Source organism: Tenebrio molitor, chromosome 6 (assembly GCF_963966145.1).
Source record: "Tenebrio molitor chromosome 6, icTenMoli1.1, whole genome shotgun sequence".
In the NCBI taxonomy this organism is placed as follows: Eukaryota; Metazoa; Arthropoda; class Insecta; order Coleoptera; family Tenebrionidae; genus Tenebrio; species Tenebrio molitor.
This window is the reverse complement of record NC_091051.1, coordinates 4,325,899-4,343,929: the sequence shown is the minus strand read 5'-3', so window position 1 is coordinate 4,343,929 and position 18,031 is coordinate 4,325,899. Positions and strand designations below refer to the sequence as shown.

Genomic DNA, 18,031 nt, shown 5'->3' with positions numbered 1-18,031 from the left:
TCCGGGAGCGAGAGTCGTTGTTCACCTGTTATTCTGGAATTTTTCAAATCTAAAGCGTTGGGACGCAGGCCAGCTCAGCGAGGATTATTGACGGAATTGACTTCGAACGCTTCAATTGGTACAATTGTGCCAACGAAACCAGGTCAAACAAGAGAATTTAACGCAAAAAAAAACAATTCAAACTGAAATCGAAGACGACGAAAATTTTGGAAATTTTCCAAAAAATACAAATGCTCGAATTTAAAATTTTGCACGACTAAAGCGTCAGAAGCTTCTGTGTTGACGTTCGAGGAATGTAGAGCAGTCGAACAAAAATTTGGATCAACGAGCCAAGTGGTTTAGAACTGAAAATTTTGAAAACATTTTCAAAAAATATCTCGAAACTTTCCAAAAAGATGATCATTTGTAGTGAGGCTAGAACAAAAGAATTTGATGAGTTTGATTAGGAAATGATACTTTTATCACTCAATTTAGTGAGGAAAATAGGCGTTTGCATCACTAGTGAGGAAAATGGAGAAAGTAAACTCACTAGTGAGGAAAATTTATTTAACAATCTAAATCTTCAAAATTTTCTAAAACACGGACCAAGACTAGGTCCGCAAGGACCAGTAGCTTGTAAATTAATTGATTACTTTTTCTTCCATTTTTTTTTTTTTGATGGGGTTGTTATTTTTTAATTTGGGGTCGGAACAATCGGGGGCAAATTTAATAACAGAGCATGCGGGATACCCCATAACGAACCGTCCCCGCTAATAAGCTCGCTATTATTTTTTAGTGCTGCTATTGACCGAGCTAATGACTTAAGTCTCGCTCTGAGGCCGAAACCGCCGCCGCTGCAACTTGCACCGGTTACATTTTTATCGCGATCGCATCTACCGTACAAATAGCTGTTAAACAATAAAGTGACAGTACTCATATTTATCCGGCAAATAGCATCGCCGCATGTGTTAATTTCAAGCCACATATTGTGTTAACGGTCGATTTGTTTGGCCTGTCGCCGTTTTCCAAGTTTTCGTTTTCTGCACGTTGCGTAGTGTGCGTTTTAAATCTGTTATTATTTTAATGGGACGGGAAGGACGAGTGCGAAACGAAAATTTCGTCGTGGCGAGGATGCACAATTTCTACGGTGTTAAAACACGCTTTTATAACACACAATGGCACGGTGAAAACCGTCAATTAGCACACTTTCTTTGTTTTCTTACAAAATAAATTGTAACACGGGTGTGATGGTCGTACGGTGTGGGAGCGACGTTTTAATGATGATTGCTTTTATTAATTTAGAATGGGTGTGAGTGTGAGGGTCCCGAAGTGCATTCAGAGCAACAACGAACCCAAAACAACAAAATTTCTACGTAAGTTCATCGAATCCCCTTGATTTAAAGTCAAACGTGTTCGTTTCGGTGTTTTTTCAAGAACTGTCACGTCAAAATTTTGATGTTTCGAACAAAAATGTCCTCAAATGTCCCCTTTTCTAAATTGTAGTTCCCCAGAAAATTTTAAAATGACATTTTTGAATTCTACCCGTTAAATCGTTGATCCAAGTCTCCATTGTTTCAAAGAAAAAATAGAAAATTTTGGTCGTTATGAGACAAGACCTGTGTAAAGTAGTTACATATTCTAAAAGAAAATTAATATTTTTTTAGAATAAATATTTTTGGGTGCAACCGTGCGCGAAATGAGCACTTCGCGTACCGAAAACAGGCCGCGAAATCAAATTTCGCGGCCGTTGCTCTTAAGGAAGACCATTAAAGTAAAGGTCATAAACCGTTCTTCTTGTTACACCAGTCTCTAAAATTACTGTAACATTTTTCATATTGCCGTTTCGATTTTTCAGGTATCAAATTAAACACTGCACGGTTTATAATATGTTTTTTGTGCTGCCGTAGTTGCAATTGGCATTTTAAGTGGACGATTAGCGTGCGGCAATGGAAATGAGAAAACTCTAGTGCTGCAATGGACAAACAAGAAATCTAAGACAAGAAAAAATAAACTAATTGTGGCAAATCAAGTATTACTGAAAGACAATTATGTCTCTAATGTTATAAAACAAAAGGTGCTTCGTAAATATTTAAAAAATGCTAAAATGTGTTAATTTTAGGTTTGGGGGCTTTATTTATAAAAATTTCGGTTGGTGACCTTGCAAGCTATAAAGTTGCGTTTGAATTTGAAATTCGAGCACTGACAGATTGACATTTGACATATTTAGTGCTAAATTGATTACCAACATAATTTTGTTTAAGTAATATTTATTATGTTAATGATTCAAAAATATGTTTTATTACAAAAGGCAGCACAAAAAGTATTGTATGGTACTCTTGTGAAAACTCCATTGCTTTACTCACTCACATACAGCGCTCGACTGCGTCTCGCGCCATATTACCGTTCGTAAAGCAATGGATCGTTTTCACCACTTGTAACATAAATAACTATTAACTCCTGGGGAGTCACTCATTTTATAATTACAAATTGTCGGTTGCACAGAAAATGTTCTGTACACCTTGGCCGCGAAATCCTTTAACATCCTCGAGATTGTCTTACCTCGGCCGTAAGAGCCCTCGGCGACAATTTTTCTCTCGGTACGAACGATTTCATAGCCTTGATTGTACAAATTTGTACTATTAATATTCCGAGTGATTTAAAAATTAAAGCACAGAGTCGTGGCTCTTAAAAACGTGACAATGACAATTTCGCAGATTATGTAATATTTTTTCGGCTTCAAAAATATTCTTAACAATGGGAGTAGGTCACAATTTACAACTCTTTTTAACTTAAATAATGTTATGTTTCTCAATTTAATTTTAAACAATTCTTAATATTAAAGTTAATAATAAAAGTAAGTCATGGTCCACGAATCTTAAATATTTGTTTTTAAAACTTTCCTTTTAAATTTAAACCACAAACGTAACAATTCATAATAATTCTCAGTACAGCTTAAGATTACGAACCGATCTTAATTAATAAATCTTTTTAAGATTTTGACTAAATAAGGTTATGATCAACAATAAGTTCCCAATTGTCAAATCTTGTCAAAATTCTCAAATATCTTATTTAGATTTTGAAAACGTACCCAATGACTATTTTCTCGTTGTCGTGCTTTGATCAACAGCTTTACAATAAATTCTAGTTTCATGTTTTCATTAACCTAACCTCAAAGTTCCAAATTTCAGTTTTTTTTTTCATTTAAGAACTGGCGTGTAGATTTTGTAAGGTGTTTTAAAACTTTCTATATAAATCTTCCTCTTTAGTTAATTAATTCTATCAACATCAAAAATAGAAATCTTAAGCGTAAAAAGATTTGACTTATGATGTTTTCACCATCCGCAGTTTAAATCCAACAGGCCGGACCCGAAATGACAACCAATGCAAAACTTATCTTTTGTTAGTAGATGCAGCTTTGATGTCATTTATTTTAAATATTAAAAAAGATTTTGACTTCATATTTATTTTTTATTAGTGGATATATGCAATATTATTTTATTATTTACAGCTTGTCCAAGAAGTGATTTTATGTCGGTTTTACCTCAAAGAACATATGGCAACATAGCTTTTATTGCTCTTGTTTCCATGGTTACAAAAATGAAATATTTGCTCATTTAATGGAATAAAAAGATCCATATCTTCTACAAAAAAGAAGAAAGATTTTTTAAAACATTTTTACTTGATATTTTATGATTACTTAACAACGTCTTGCTAAGCGGTTCTGCGAATTTTGGGACACTCTGTATAATTTTAAAGATCTTGATCATTTTACAACGTGATCAAGAACGACTGAATCTGTTGGTAACAATGAAAATTTGAATGGTTTTGGTACCACTGTAATCAAAAAGCATTTCCGGTTGTCAGCTTTGACAGAGTTGACAGGCGAATTTGACGTTTACCGTCATTTTTGTAATAGCATAAACATACCCGACATAACCTATTTTTTTTTAATGTCGTGTCAAGTTAAAACATCCGGTCAATGCCAATTACGAAACAGAAAAACACCAATACACATTTTTCAATTGTTTCATTGCCAACAGACTCAGTCATTGTTGATCACGCTGTGGTTTCATTGCTATTTTATATTCTACGAAACATATTAATAATTTAATTACGATTTAAAATACATTAAAAATTTAATTACGATTGATGACAATTACATTTCTTTAAATTTTGACCCAACTCCTGTTGGAATTTTAACAGACGAATATTCTCCCAGTTTCAGATCCCGCACTTTATTACGTAAAAACCATTCGTCGCCCTTTTGTCTACGTTACTTTCCGCCGATTAAATTTGGCTCAAAGCGGAGCTTTCGAGATCTCTCCAATAATATTTTACGATGAAATTTGTAACATAGAGAGCACTCTTGGCTGCCACACTAATCACGCGGATGGAAAAAATCCGCGATAATTGCATCACAAAGGCATATTTTCCGGCGAAATGCAATCATTCTCCCGGCACAACATCGCTGCTCCGTTGCGGAAAGGTGTTCATTTTGCCCAATGGACCCTAACCGGATTACACCCTGGCGGGCCGAAACTGGGGGATAAATTATTTTCCAACGGGGCGGAAAGGAAAGCGCGGAGGATGCGTAATTGTGCATCGTCGCGATCGATCGATGGCACCGCGATCGAAACCTCCCGAAGAGCAGACCGCAAATTGTGTATACCGTCAGCCTGATTAGTGCCGGATGTTGGTGGCTTTTTGCCTACGGCCTCCGGAACGAATCGGCTTTGAATGAGCAACGGTTCCGCGACTAGAGGTGTTTGAACCTGCGGCCGGCCCTGCCGAAAGGGGCACCTTCTCCTGGCGCATCCGCCAAAAGTAATAATTCAATGGGAATGCGTGTTTTGTTGGCAACGCTCTCGCCTCTCCTGTTATTGATCAGACGGCGTCTGACTCGTTGCCAGGCAACAACCTCCTCGCCTCTGTTTTTTCCGCGTCTTTCTCTTCGCTCCAGCTGCCTCTCTCTTTCTCGCACCACCAGGAAACAACAACAATCCGAGCCAGTTTGTTTACGCTACTCGCTAATCCAGAGCACTGGAACAAGGCGATGGGACGCTTTAATTGTTCGAGAAGATGCCCTCCACCAGGACTCGATAACGCCAAAGGGGAGGGTTTTGGTCTGGTGCCAATGCAGAGTTCACTGCCCCACTTTTTTTAGGGTCAATACTGGAACACCACAGATTCGGATCCTCGCGACAAACTAAAACTATCACTTTTCACGCCGAATCTAGCTAAGACACCACTCGCACGCATCACGGCATAGAGTGAAGGTCAAACAATCAAAAGTGGCTCTTCGGCACAATAACGCGAATTGAACGACAATAGGACGCTAAGTTTGCCTAACAAGAATTATTCGACTCGTAGCCACGATGACGACAGTCTTCCTGTCACGTGAACTTCGCGATTCTGTTTTGTTTCAGTAATTTTCTATTAGTGGAGTAATTGGCTTTTGTTTCTTCAGCTGCGGCCGAGATGTGGAACTTATCCCGCAAATTATAACTCAATTAACCGGTTACGGTTGTTGCAGGAGAATAAAAGATAATAATAAAATGCAAGTAACAAAAGTAAAAATAATAATAAATAATACATTCCGTGAACAAGAGCGTGACAGTATAAACAAACACTTAAAAAAAACGCTTTTAAGGTTGCTGATACGAGCCAATTAAAGTATGATAATTCTCTCTTTGATCGACAATAACACTATCTGATACAGAGTGTTGCAGCGTTACACTATTGTTTACATTGTTCTCGTAGAGTCTCTTGAAGTGACTTTGAGGGGAACGCTATTGGAGGTTAGCGGCCAGTGCCGGTGACTCCCCCACGAACCATAAATCGTGGGGATTTGGTGTTCCGCTCCGTCGAGATGCGGCAACACCTTCGAAGTCACTCGAGGCGACTCCGGTGCTTGTTATCGTTACATGTGCGACTTTCAAGTACCCAAACTGAGCGGTACCTGTTTGCACAAATCATTAACCGCCGTCGACACTCGATTAATTCGTTTCACAAGTGACACTCTTTTGTTGTATTTTTCAGGCAGAGGCCAGGTCGCATTTCGTAACTTGAAACCGCTCTAATGGCTGCAAACTGCGAACCGTTCCGACCATTCGAGACAGAAGTAATTCGACTGTAGACGTGAGTACCCCCGCATCGATAAATCATACGATTTTTTCCGTTTCCGACAAAGTCTTCCACGAAATTAGAGTCGAGAGCGGCGGACGGATTCGTCGAAAAGCGGCCGCCGCCTCCGGCCAACTTGCAGAACCCAATTCCGATGCAAATTTTTAATTCGTTTTGCGTCTGGGACGAGCGCCAAACAATACCGAAACCGTAAGGTGGAGAAAGGGGCGGGATCGTTACAAGTTTTCGGTGTCGTCACTTCGTCCAGAGCTGGGTCCGATCGAATTCGCGTGGAGTCGCGGATTCGGAATGCCGCGAGAAAATTTGGACTTTGTGAGACCACGCGGTGGTTCCGGGGTACTCGAATCGATCATCGATTGTTTCCATTGTTGGGAGTCTCACCTGGCGCCGAGATTGCGACAAGACAAGATACAAATCCTCGCCGCGATAATTCCTCTCGTTAATCCTAAGACGGTCGTAACGACCCGGAGTTTTACGTAGTTTTATGGACGCGCCATAAACCCGGGGAGCCTCTCCGGGTTCACGGCTCTGGAACGACGAAACCCGCCCGGAGCGGGGTCGTCGCCTGTCTGCTCATGAGAAACGACGAGCACGACGGCATTGTTTCGTGGTAAAAAACGAATCTCCTCACCTGACCCGACCTCTTCACTTTCGGTACCTCCGCGAGATAGCCGCCTCCGACGACTTTCGGTTTCGCGACGGCGACTGCCCCGGCCGAAGAAAATCCACCGGGGGGATTGATCGGCGATGCGGTCCGGCTGGATTACGGGATCGGTCGTGACCGGTGGACGCGGTGTCAGATAAATCAATTTTGTAGTAACCGGAGTCTAGTACCAAGAGATAACGGTACCGGTCCGTTCGCACTTGCGAGATCTCGACGACCAAGCGCCGGACACAAAAACCGAGCAAACAACGCCGAGGAATTCCGGAGGTGAGTGCCAAACGGACAATGGGGCCTTTCGGAGACGTCCGTTACTCGATTTAGCACCAATTACCAGGTGGTACATACCAGAAATGGATCACACGTGGCGAGAAGCGTCCGGGGCCAAGTCGGGTCCGCTATTTTAGCACCGACCGTGGGGGCTCCTTTTTAAACGCTCTGCGTGCGGTTCGAGCCCATTACGGATGATTAAGCCTTGCGAGCGGTCCCACCGGCGGATTGCACGAACAAGTTGGATGAGAATTAATTAAGGATCACAGATTAGTTCGGGTGGGTGTTAAGTGGTGTGTCCGGTTCCGGCCTTCCGCCCTCCCCGCACCCGTAATGACATCGAGCCGCAAACTCACTTTTGGAGGCCGAAACGCGACCCAACTCCAATTACGACTGAAGTTTCGACCTTTGATCGTACATTTTTTTCACAAACAAGTCGAGGCGACCACTCAGGACTGGACTGATAAGCGTTTTCAAAAATTTCGATTAGGCGGCAAGGTTGCCACGTGAACGCTTCCAAACCTAACAATTCCTCGAGTTTCCTTCATTATTTTACCTTGACTGATTAAAATACAAATGACGAAATACCAGTTTGGCGCGATATTGTTTTCCCTCACCGCCGGTGACATCACAGTTTTTTCTCGCAACCCATTGGTGCAGGAATGAGGTAGTCGATGTTATCTGGAGTATCTCATCAATGCTGTTATTGTTACAAATTGAGTGAACATTTGGGGGAGTTGTTATGACGAGCAACGAACACCTTTGGGATTTGTCACGAGTATTTTTCACACTTCCAAGGAATTAAAACACTTCCCAATGCTTTTCTTATCGCTCTCACCATCGCCTCCAAGGCTGCCAAATATTGACAGAGCACTTCCTTGCCGTTTTCCAGTTGTTATTGGTCACCTCGTCGTAAACCTCCCATCTAATCTTTTTCCCGAGATGCCGATAAGACGTCTTATCGTGAAAAAACTGTTGTCATATTTGAAAAACTTATCAGTCGCGTTCTCGACGTTCTTGGTGGTGTTTCATTCGCAAAAGTGTGCAATAAACAGAAAAGCGACGCTCCTAGTGCTAGGTCAAGTGTGAGGTGACCTAAACCTTGCTGCAACCATCTGATGAACGTAAATTCTGCGATCTTTATTGTTCTTTGCGTTGGATAACGACTGCTAATACGTCCTTCGGGGATTGCGCAGATATACATAGGTATGTCTTTAAATTAGTTGCTATTCTCGGCTCTTCTAACGAGAGAGGTTAACGCTTCGCCGCTTTTTCATCATGTTCCTGATGGTGCCCGCCCCGTCGAAAGTCAAATATTCGCGTTCGATTCGGAATTTTAGATTAACTTTTTGCTTTCTCTTTGCTTATTAATTCTTGTTTGCTCTTCGGCGATACTGTTAAGTCAGATATTCCGCGTTCAATTTTTTCAAACCTTTCCTCTATTCTGCCTTCCCGCTTTAACTCCATTTACAAAAACACCAACTTCATGATTAAACATTCTCTCGAGATCCGAACCTCAAGGCCACACAAAATTTTCTTCTCCAAACTCTCATCTCCACCTCTTTCTTCTACGACACACACATTTTCAGCAGCGGAATCTTTTTTATCGGGATTAAACGGTCAAGAAAACATTTTTATTACAATGTTTTCCAATTTTGCACTTCGGTTCAACGAATCTTTCATTTGTTGAGATACCCGGGCTCGCTTCTGAGTGCCTTTTATCTGTTAATCCGTCACTATTAAATTGGAAATAAAAAAACAATTTAATTGCGTCTGATCGCTATCCTCAGGAAAATAATATCGCTTGGCAAATTAGTTCCTTTTGAACATCTGGACCAAAGAAAGGAATCGAACTTGTGTAACATGATCCATTAGCGCTACCATTAGCTGAAATTAATCAGATTGTGGCATCTTCCGTGAGAATTGGGGTGACACAAGCACCAGTTTCGGTACCAATTCTATTTGTTTATTTGTTTACTCAGATTGTCCAAGAATGTCGTACTACGTGCCAATGTGAATCCTATTCCAGATAGCATCATCTATCATGTTAAACGTATTTTTTATTGTTTCTAGAGATAAGAATTTGGCACTGAGATACGTAACACTATTGTTCCATCGTAATGATCTGTTTTACGCAACTCACTTTTCAGAACTGAAAACCAAAGTGGATTACAATAAATACCATTAGATATGTATTTGCGCAAGTTTATTCTAGTTTATTGTAGAAATTTGTACGGATTAAAGTACCACAAATAGCGAACGTCGAGCAACTGCTATGCTAATTAGATTTCATTTATTCGATTAGTCGTGCATATTTTGCGTGAAAACTAGTACAACGAGCTATTTTGTTCGGTTTTGTTTTATTGTGCGAAAATTTTTATCAACGATTCAGTTACACGCCGCGTGGTGTTACGTGTGTTTCCCACTTTCTAAACCATACGTCCCACACAGATAACCTTCGAAGTGTACTGGTCTCGTCTATCTAGAGCGATTCGTCTTACATTTTGGATCAAATCGCGAAAAAGAGCCGGCTCGATGGTGGTACCGCCACAAAAAGTACCCGGGCATCTCGGAGTAGGGGTTGTGGCAGCACATCTCTCGTGGTACTGCTTCTTCGAAGAGCATCGGATTGGGATGGTACTACTGACGTGTCGTGTTTTTTTTTTTTGCAGATGTGAACATCTAGGCCAGGATGGAGGAGGAGGGCGAACGAGGCCCCGACGAGGGCTACCTTCTGGTCAGGATCCACGTTCCGGAACTCAACGTGCAGAAGTGCCTCCAGTTTCCTCGGGACCAACTCGTGTGGGACGTCAAGCAGCAATGTCTGGCCGCGTTGCCCAAGGTACTCCCGCCCCCGATCACTCTAGTACCACAGACGAACAAATCACAGACAAACTTTGACAAAAGTGCACTGCTTGTCCAGTAAACTGTAACTCTGTGTAGGTTTTTTCCGAGACACGTTTGTTTATTTTCCAAGAGTTGACGGTCGAGTTGTCACCGACTCGACCCTCAACCCTCTCCGATGAGTTCTGTTTTTTTAAACGTTTGTTTTTCCGGTGGCGCTGCTCCCAGGTGGCCACTTGGTATCGGGTAGGTAATTTTTGATTGGCCCGTTTTTCATTTCTCACCCCTACTAATGCATGGTGGTCAGTTGCATGTCCCTAACCCGGGAATCCGGAATGATGAGTGCACCGATGCTTGCGCTTCGCCAAAGAAAAAAATTACGACGACGAGCTCCGTCCGCTTTTTCGTCGAGGTATTTACTTTCACGGGTCGACCGTTTGCGTAACGCATTATTTCGTTGCGTGCCGCAGCACACCTGCGAACTCTACGCCACTGACGTGAACCGCCGACCCTCGCGGCTAGATGACCGCTGACCCCAAGAGGAATCCTCGACAACGCGCGGCGGGTTTTTGCGCCCGGGTCCGGGGGGAGGCTCGCGATGACGTCAACGCCGGACTTTCCGAATCTCGTCGACCGCATCCTCCCTAATTTGCATCTTTCATTAATGCAAACCGATGAATGGGTTTTTAATCGGCCGATTAATTCGCGTGTCCGTCCACGACTGGCGCCCTCTACGCTACACCGACCAGAACGACGAATTGTCACGCGTTGCATCAGTCCAAAAAAATGCTGTATCTGTCGACGAACATCTGGACGGACACGTTCTTTCTTATCGATTTATGCTCGAAATGTTGCCGAAAATACCACGAATCTTCGACATACCATCGATTATATCATTCGAATAATCCTAATTTACAATAGCTATTTCCGATAAGTACGGGATTATAAGATAACATTTTTTTACGTTCGACCGACTCCATGTTTCCGATTTTCACAGATGAGTTATCCGATTATGTTAAATGTCAGTGTTGTCGACATTAATTATTCAAGACACGGAACTTGAACTTAAGAAAGACATTAAACAGTTGGAAAAGCTGTGTAAACATAGTCACTCCGATATTTCGTTTCGATTTGAAATGTACAATCGCGATTAAAACGTAAACGTAACGTAGTAACGTAATACACATTTCATTTTCGTGGGTGCCTCGAGATCACTTGAAGACATCCCAGAATAGACTCTGATAAATCAAACAATCGATCCGATTTATACAAATCAGATCGGACACTTGCAGTGACTGCAGATCGACTGATAAGAGCATAATACTCGGTGACATAAAAAGATAACACACATTCCATCTGAGCCTCGGTCAAGGCAATAATTATTTTGTAGTAGTACTACTAGATCTTGGTACCACCACCGGTCGTAAATCATTTTTTTATTGTGGTACCAACCAGACCGATTGTTCTATTAATATTATTATTTTCAGTACGTGCCCTCACCATTTACAATAAATTTAACGTATCGACGATGCCAATAACACAGATAATCGTACGAGAACATGGTAGTTGCCGTACTAGCAATAATAATTTATTAATGTTGTTTATCAAAACCCCAGACTGTGAAGGTTATTGTGTTTTGTTGCGATATTCCAAGGATACCCGCACCCAAACCGAAAAAATGAGCGTTAGATCGGGTCGGTTTGCGGGCCCCCTGTCAAAAACGCCAACACCTGTCTCGTGGAAGCCACTAGAGAGGTGGTGGTAATTTTTCGCCGGCCAGTGTGGCAACACCGTCCGCCTAGATCACCGGGGATCCACGTCGTGAAATACGACTCGTACCCCTCCTCGACTTAATTGCACGGTCCGCAATAATTAATATTCTTCGTCCCGCCGGAGCGTGTGGGCGTCTGGTAAAACTCATGGACGTGCGTTCGTGCAATAACCAATTATTGAAGGCTGAATTTAATGGCAATAATTATAAATGACACGAGTCCGCCGCCCCTGTACCCTTGGAGCCTGGCTAGTACCGAAACGTGAAATTTTCACGATCCGCTGTTCTAATGCATCTCATTATTATAACCTTTTGCACTTGCATGTGCTGCGTCGAGGGCGCCTCTTAATCGGATCCGGTGTGGTTGCAGGAACTGAAAGAAAGCTTCAATTATGGACTGTTTTGCCCTCCGGAGAACGGCAAGGCCGGGAAGTTTCTGGACGAGGAGCGCCGACTGGGCGACTATCCTTTCAACGGTCCAGTCGGATACCTCGAGGTGAGCGCCGCGTCCCGAAATGTCCTCCGGGACACTTCCCTCAACAGCGATTTGTTCCAGCTCAAGTACAAAAGGCGCGTCTACAAGATGATATCCTTGGACGAGAAGCAGCTGAAGAGCTTGCACACTCGTGCCAACCTGCGCCGGTTCCTCGACTACGTGCACAACGGCCAGGTGGAGAAGATAACGAAGATGTGCTCGAAAGGACTCGACCCGAACTTCCACTGCCAAGATTCAGGTGGTACGTCTTTCGCGTCTTTCTCACCTCGCGCCATCTCACCTCCCGCTTCCAGAGACTCCCTTGACGATCGCGACCGGCATTAAGCGACCCTCGAAAGTGCTGATCGCGCTGGTGAACGGCGGCGCCCTCTTGGACTACCGCACCAAAGACGGCTCCACCGCGATGCACCGTTCCGTGGAACACAAGAGTCTCGAAGCGATGAGGACGCTGCTGGAGCTGGGGGCCTCGCCCAACTACAAGGACGGCAAGGGGTTGACGCCGCTCTATCACACCGTCACGCACAACGCCGACCCCCAGTTCACCGAGACTCTCCTCCACGATCACGCCACCACCGGCGCTCAAGACTTGCAAGGCTGGCAGGAGGTGCACCAGGCATGCAAAACGGGGATGATGCAGCACCTGGAGCACCTGCTCTTCTACGGGGCCGACATGAACGCGCGGAACGCCTCGGGGAACACTCCCTTGCACGTGTGCGCGGTTAACGGGCAGGAGTCCTGCGCCAGGCAGTTGCTCTTCAGGGGGGCCGACAGGCAGGCTTTGAACTACGCCAACCAGACGCCGTGTCAAGTCGCGGTCATCGCGGGGAACATGGAACTGGCCGAGATTATCCAGAATTACAGGCAGGAGGATGTCGGTGAGTTGGTTTCAAGTCCGCCGATACGTGTTGCATGGTTGCATCTTGTGCACGTTTTGTAATCGTTCCTCGATCTCTTCGACTCGTTAACACAGTATGATTGACTCGGTTCGTGGCGTCAAAAAGTCAAAGCAAAAAACGAAACATTTTGAAAAATCATACTGGAACATTTTGATTTTTTCTGCATGTACTGTTTTTGAAACGGCTCCATTTTTAACTAACTTAGACCTTAATCATTTTACAGAAGCAACTAGTGAGTAATAAATGTGCAGGTGAAGTTTCTAAGACAAAACCAAAAAAAAAATGCAGTTGCTCGTCTAGAAATATTTTTAAAAAAAGTGAAATTCCGACGATGTTTTTTCGCTTTATCCAGTAAAATATTTGATTGATTTATCGATGTCACATTACTTGCCAAATTCCATTGTGTTTGCTTTCTCGCTAATCTACTTAATAACAATCAATTTCACCACATCCAATAAAAACTCCAAAATTTTTTGTTTGAGTTTGGTACGGAATGTTTTTCGTCCTCCTTCCTTCGATGATTTATTTTTGAATGAAATCCACTAACCCAGTAGTTCTTTAAATACGAGGTGGCATCTGGTAAACCCGCGGTTGTTTTGTATTAGTAAGATCACCTTTTTCTGTGTAGTGTTTTCCATTTTTCGTAATTCCCCTTAGTTAATTATCTTTTCGCTACTGTTCTAATTTGCTTCCGTGTTCTAAAATATTGTACAGAGTGTTCCAAAGCTCAGAGGAGACACTTCTTATTAGTCAGTGAAGATGGCGGAAGCATAGTTTGCGTTCTATGCATGCTGTTCAGTGTGTGAAAACTTCTTTCAAATACGCTTTTGCTGTTTTTGGGGTTGGCCCAAACTCCTCCGAAAATTTGACATTGAATTGTTAAGATTATTTACGCAACACAAAATAATTATTATGTACAAAAAGGTCAGAACTACCATATCATACCTTTTGAGTGAAATAATAAAATGAGAATAAAAAACACGATGAACTACGATCAAAACGACTGTCAACAGTTTTTTTTCATAACCACACTTTTTTCTGACACTTGCAGATACCAGATACACTAAAAACAAAAGTTGGCAACGTTGTCGGTTGTACGGTGTGATCAAGAATGACTGAGTCTGTTGGTAACAATGAAATTTGGCAAATTTGAAATTTACCATCAAAGGTTCATTTTTGTAATAACATAAACATAACCAAAAATGTTTTAAATGTCGTCTCAAGTTAAAAAATTCAGTCAGTGCGAATTACGAGACAAAGAACACCAGTACTTTTCAATTGTTTCATTGCCAACAGACTCAGTCATTGTTGATCATCCTGTATTTTCAAGGTAGAATGCAGTGTTGCTGGATTTTTGATTTTGAAAAAAGAGAGCTTCTCATATTTTGGAACGGCCTGTACAACTGTTGTGGCTATGACACTCAGAATCACATATCTTGACAGTTTGTCTTTTTGCAAGTTTTTAGATGATCTTACTGTCGCGAGAAAAAAAAAAACTGGTCGTCAAAATCATGCTTTGACACAATGAGAAATGCTCCATTGTAAAACGGTCGTAAATATCATAACCTATCATCATGACCTTGGTTGTCATTTTTTTCTCATTTTCTTGACACTTTGTTGACATGAGCATAATCAGGCAGGGATTTTTTTTAAATTTGTGACAATCTAACCAAACTTTGAAGTGACATTAACGACCAGAATTTTTTGCTCGCGACATAAGAGAACTGTGTCAAAATGTTAACGTTTGTCAATATCTATTTTTGCGTGATTCTGGGATTGTTTTGTTGTGAGAAGGAAGCCAAGTGGCGTGAAAAACGTCGGCCATGACCGTCATTTTTCCGTGAGCTTTCTTTATGAGCCGGAGTCCCTCGTAGATTTCGAGGTAAATCTGTTGTGTAGACGTGCAACCATGTGACTGACGTATTAGCGATTTAATTAGATTCTGAGCACTTTCTAGATATTTAGCGTTAATATTTCAGTCCCGTACCGCGGCCCACCCAGCTATAATCCGAAGCGTAGGTCCGCCATAGGATGGCTGCACAGAGCCCCATCCATGACCACCTTAGCCCTACCTCCAAGTCCCTGTCCCAGCGACCGCTCCTCGGCCCCTTTCAGCTCGGCCAGCTCGAGTCTGAGCGATAGCAGCAGTGCGCCACCCGGCCACGAAACTGACACTGCCAGCATCATCACAGGTATTCCACAGTCTGTTTCCGTGAAGCGGACCCCGACCGAACCGCCCCCCAAGCGGGGACCTTCGGTCGCGATCCGCCCCTTTACTAATCAGCTTCTTATATGCATGGTCAGTGTGCATTAGTTTTCGAACTCATTTTTGGAATGGCTCGTTCAATGGTCGCCGGGGGGTCACCCCACCCGGCGGACGCGTATGATGCACAAGCAGAAACCCATCAGCATATCTGCACGTTTTATAAATGATTTGATGTTACTCAGTGCTCGCACTGGGTGTTGCAGATAAGAGCTTGGGCGACACCAGCGACATCATCAGCGACAGCTCGGGGGTGGGGACGGCCAACTCGGACACCACGTATCTGGCGGCGCCGGGCAGCATGGTCGTCTGCATCGAGTCCTACTCCACGCAGGAGGAGGGCCACCTCAGCATCAGGGAGGGCGACATCATCGAAGGTCACTATCACAATCGTTCTCATTGTTTTCGGCGTTGCTGCGTCCATTCAATTATAATAATCACGCTCGCATCAACGACGCATTCAAACCAGTAATCTCGGTAACCTTGTGGTCGAGGTGCATGTTGTGTGCCTCGCAGGCAAAAATTCAAAAAACCGACGATTACGTTACACCATTTTCATGTGGAGCGTCATGTTATTTTCCACGCCGAACAAAAAGAGACACACCTCAAGGGTCCGCTCGCATAACGAGTCGCGTCTCGCAGAACCAGAATTCAAACTCAAGAAAAAATTATTTCGCAGTGACCGGCACCAACGACGAAGGCCTCCTCGAAGGTACGACCCGGAGCGACGGCAACAAGAGCGGTCTCTTTCCGGCGCACTGCGTCCAAGAGGTCCGGCTCAGGCACAACATCCAAGCCCCCATGATGGTGGCGAGGGACGCGCGACCGCCTTCGACCAAATCATCCACCAGCGGTCGAGTTTTGGGCAGACGAGAGAACACATCCAAGCACTTCGCCACCGCGCCTCGTCTCAAAAAGACGTAAACTCTTCCGCCCCCACCCCCAACGCTCTCTCCGACTGTTTTGTTGCAGTTACGGCGATACGGAGCCGCGCACCGTGCACTTGCACCGCGGCAGGAAAGGTTTCGGTTTTATCCTGCGAGGCGCCAAGGCGACATCGCCGCTGATGGAACTGACGCCTTCCGACAAGTGTCCCGCTTTGCAGTACCTCGACGACGTCGATCCTGGCGGCGTCGCCGACATAGCGGGCCTCAAAAAGGGAGACTTCCTCTTGGAGATCAACAACGAAGACGTCTCGTCGGCGTCGCACGAACACGTCGTCGACCTGATCCGGAAGTCCGGCGACCTGGTGCAGATGACCGTGATGAGTCTGGCGACGACGGCCACGTCAACGATGCCCATGAGCAAGTCGACGATCCTGCCGGGAAGCGCCGAAATTCCTTTGAGCAGACAGTACGCGACACTCCCCAGAAAAATGGGGAACTCGTGCGGGACCTTGGGGAGATCCGCCCAAGCGCCTCTGCCCCCGAGGAGAGACCCCAAGACGACCTTGAGCGTGGGGAGGGCGCGCGCGAAGAGCATGGTAGCTGGATTAGGTGAGTCCCGTCGATGGAATCCGCAGTTTTGTGACTGGGTGATTGCAGAAGGAGGAGAAAAAGAAGAGACTGAAGACATAACGAAATCGAGCTCGGCCGAGTCGATACACCAAATCACCCCCGGAGGCACCGGCAACTCCACCCCCGTTCAGATCCGAACGGCCTCGATCCGCCAACGGCCCACCTCGAGCAGGATCACTTCTGCGGAGCTCGAAGAACTCTTCCAACGGCAGCGAGCGGACGGCGACCCCGTCCAACACAAGTACAACTCTCTGATGAGCAGCTCGCGGTTCCAAGGCGGCTCCAACACCCTCACCCACCCCTCGTCCCCGGCCAAGAGCCGAGTGTACGCGAGCGTCGCCGAGATGAAAAGGAGCAAAACCAAGAGCTCCAAAGTGCGATTCTCGAGTGCGTTCTCCGGCAGCGGAGAACTCCACCGCGACTTTCACAGCACGCCTGACCTAGCCCAGGAGGTTTCGATGATGCTGTCCAAGAACCACCGGAGTCAGGAGGACCTGGCGCACTTGGGCAACCGAGCCCTGCCCCCTCCAAACCACCCGCCACCGCCGCCCCCTCCGGCGGTGCAAGTGGTCACAGTGGAAGTGTCTCGCGGGGGCCAGTCGGAGTACGACAATCTGAACAAGGAGATTCTGGAGGAGAACGTGGTGTCTTCGTTCAGACCCACGACCAGCGCGAAGCTGTACGCCTCTCCCGAAGACATGAAGACCGTCGGATACAGGTCGAAGAGTCTGCCGTCGCACTCGTCGAGGCCCCACGTCAGGAAGTCGCACAGCATGAGGACGAACTACTCGACGTTCAAACCCGCGCACGTGTCATCACCGACGGCGAAGAACAACGCCAACCCTTACGCCCAGCCCATCAGAGCCTCCAGGTCTCACTCCACCGCAGGTTTGCCAGTTTTGTCCGCGAGAGTCGGTCACTTTCACCCAGAGACTGTCGCAGGTACCAGAGAGAGGCGGCGGAAGATCAGCTCCAGCAAGTCTGCCTCGAATGTGGTTCACATGTCTCAAGGAAACGCACCGCCGATCCCGGAACCGGACTACAGCTGCAGCGAGTCAGAACGAGAAAGCGAAGAAGAACAAAAGGATCACACCATGGTCTCAAGGTTGGCGACGGTTCACCTCCAGCAAGTCGAAAACAGCGGAAACAGCAACACGAGGTGAGTTTCCACACACCAAATCGTTTTCCAC

The 18,031-nt window shown here is 44.9% G+C and overlaps 1 protein-coding gene across 12 annotated transcripts in view; it reads left to right on the top strand.

Annotated features, from left to right (window-relative positions):
- Prosap (prosap) overlaps positions 1 to 18,031 on the top strand; it is a 41,920-nt gene that overhangs the window by 21,951 nt on the left and 1,938 nt on the right. For 3 of the 12 annotated variants that reach the window (XM_069051234.1, XM_069051236.1, XM_069051235.1), the window contains exons 2-13: positions 6,019 to 6,117; positions 9,727 to 9,896; positions 10,127 to 10,144; positions 12,040 to 12,165; positions 12,226 to 12,406; positions 12,459 to 13,040; positions 15,041 to 15,253; positions 15,510 to 15,701; positions 16,004 to 16,244; positions 16,297 to 16,820; positions 16,869 to 17,729; positions 17,784 to 18,000. In XM_069051234.1, coding sequence (XP_068907335.1) covers positions 9,747 to 9,896; positions 10,127 to 10,144; positions 12,040 to 12,165; positions 12,226 to 12,406; positions 12,459 to 13,040; positions 15,041 to 15,253; positions 15,510 to 15,701; positions 16,004 to 16,244; positions 16,297 to 16,820; positions 16,869 to 17,729; positions 17,784 to 18,000 — 3,305 coding nt within the window. In that variant the 5' untranslated portion in view covers positions 6,019 to 6,117; positions 9,727 to 9,746. Of the gene's footprint in view, positions 1 to 1,333; positions 1,353 to 6,018; positions 6,118 to 8,041; positions 8,261 to 9,726; positions 9,897 to 9,974; positions 9,994 to 10,126; positions 10,145 to 12,039; positions 12,166 to 12,225; positions 12,407 to 12,458; positions 13,041 to 15,040; positions 15,254 to 15,509; positions 15,702 to 16,003; positions 16,245 to 16,296; positions 16,821 to 16,868; positions 17,730 to 17,783; positions 18,001 to 18,031 lie in introns of those variants that run through there. The other 9 variants (XM_069051237.1, XM_069051241.1, XM_069051238.1 and 6 more) reach the window with 9 other exon arrangements.